The sequence below is a fragment of the Apaloderma vittatum genome, unplaced genomic scaffold, assembly GCF_000703405.1.
Source record: "Apaloderma vittatum isolate BGI_N311 unplaced genomic scaffold, ASM70340v1 scaffold27965, whole genome shotgun sequence".
NCBI lineage: Eukaryota > Metazoa > Chordata > Aves > Trogoniformes > Trogonidae > Apaloderma > Apaloderma vittatum.
Window position 1 is genome coordinate 998 of NW_009716919.1, and position 968 is coordinate 1965.

The window sequence follows — 968 nt, forward strand, 5'->3', positions numbered from 1 at the left end:
CTCCTCTGCCCCAGTGCTGCCAGGGAAGGGGACACCTGGAGACACTCACGGGTGCCCCAGCATGGTCTTGCTGGCAGCTCCCTCCTCCCACCATGCCCACGTGGGGTACAGGCTCTCACCAATGACGAAGACGGGCATGAAGGCTCCGCAGGGCACTGGGATGGTGGTGGCTAGGGCCGACATCCAGAACTGCGTGAGGGATGCAGTTACCCATTAGTTGCTCCCCCCATCTCCTATTGTGGAGCAGCACACGGGCACCGCAGTGTGCCATGGGGCAGCCCTGTCGCAGTGGGCCCCCTTCCAGCACCTCCCTGGTGGGACCCGGCCAGGACCTCCCTGGGAGCAACTGAGGGCACCCCACCAATCTCTGCCAGGTGGCACCTGGCCAGGACCTCCTGCTGGCATCTTGGTGGCTCTCAGCCAAGATCTCTTCGCCAGTGAGTTGGCAACACCCAGTCAACCCCTGGTGGCCTCTGAGAGCAGCCACCCAGTGCCTCACAGTGCCACCTTGCTGGCAGTGCCACCTTGCTGGCAGCCATCTGGCATCTCCCTGGAGGCATCCAAGATGCCCTCCTGGTGGCACCCTGGGGCTGGCAGGGGCAGGAGGCACCCACCTTCATGAGGATGAAGACGACAAGAGTGACAAAGACACTGGAGCGGGGGTGACGCCAGGCCTCCAGGATGCCCAAGTACTCAAACTCGTCGTTGAGTCCCTGCTTGGCCCACGTCTGGTTGTCGAAGAGTGTCACCAGGGTGTCCTTCTGGGTGAGCTGGTGACAGGCAGGGGTCAGATGGGGCTGGTGGTGGTGCTACACAGGGACCAGTGTGCCACCCCACGGCAGGTACCTGGCCGGCCATGAACTGTCCGAAGCCAGGCGGGAAGGTCAGCGTGGAGATGAGCAGTGTCACCAGGGCAGGGAAGAGCAGGCGCCTAGTGGGGTGGCACATGGTGGGGTGTGACGTCAGTG

The 968-nt window shown here is 63.6% G+C and overlaps 1 protein-coding gene across 1 annotated transcript in view; it reads right to left on the reverse strand.

The window, feature by feature from the left end:
* Positions 1-968, reverse strand: part of CLCN2 (chloride channel, voltage-sensitive 2) — a gene marked incomplete at both ends in the record, with an annotated part of 2488 nt that overhangs the window by 991 nt on the left and 529 nt on the right. The window contains 3 exons of the mRNA XM_009869729.1: positions 63-189; positions 615-770; positions 847-931. Coding sequence (XP_009868031.1) covers positions 63-189; positions 615-770; positions 847-931 — 368 coding nt within the window. The remainder of the gene's footprint in view (positions 1-62; positions 190-614; positions 771-846; positions 932-968) is intronic.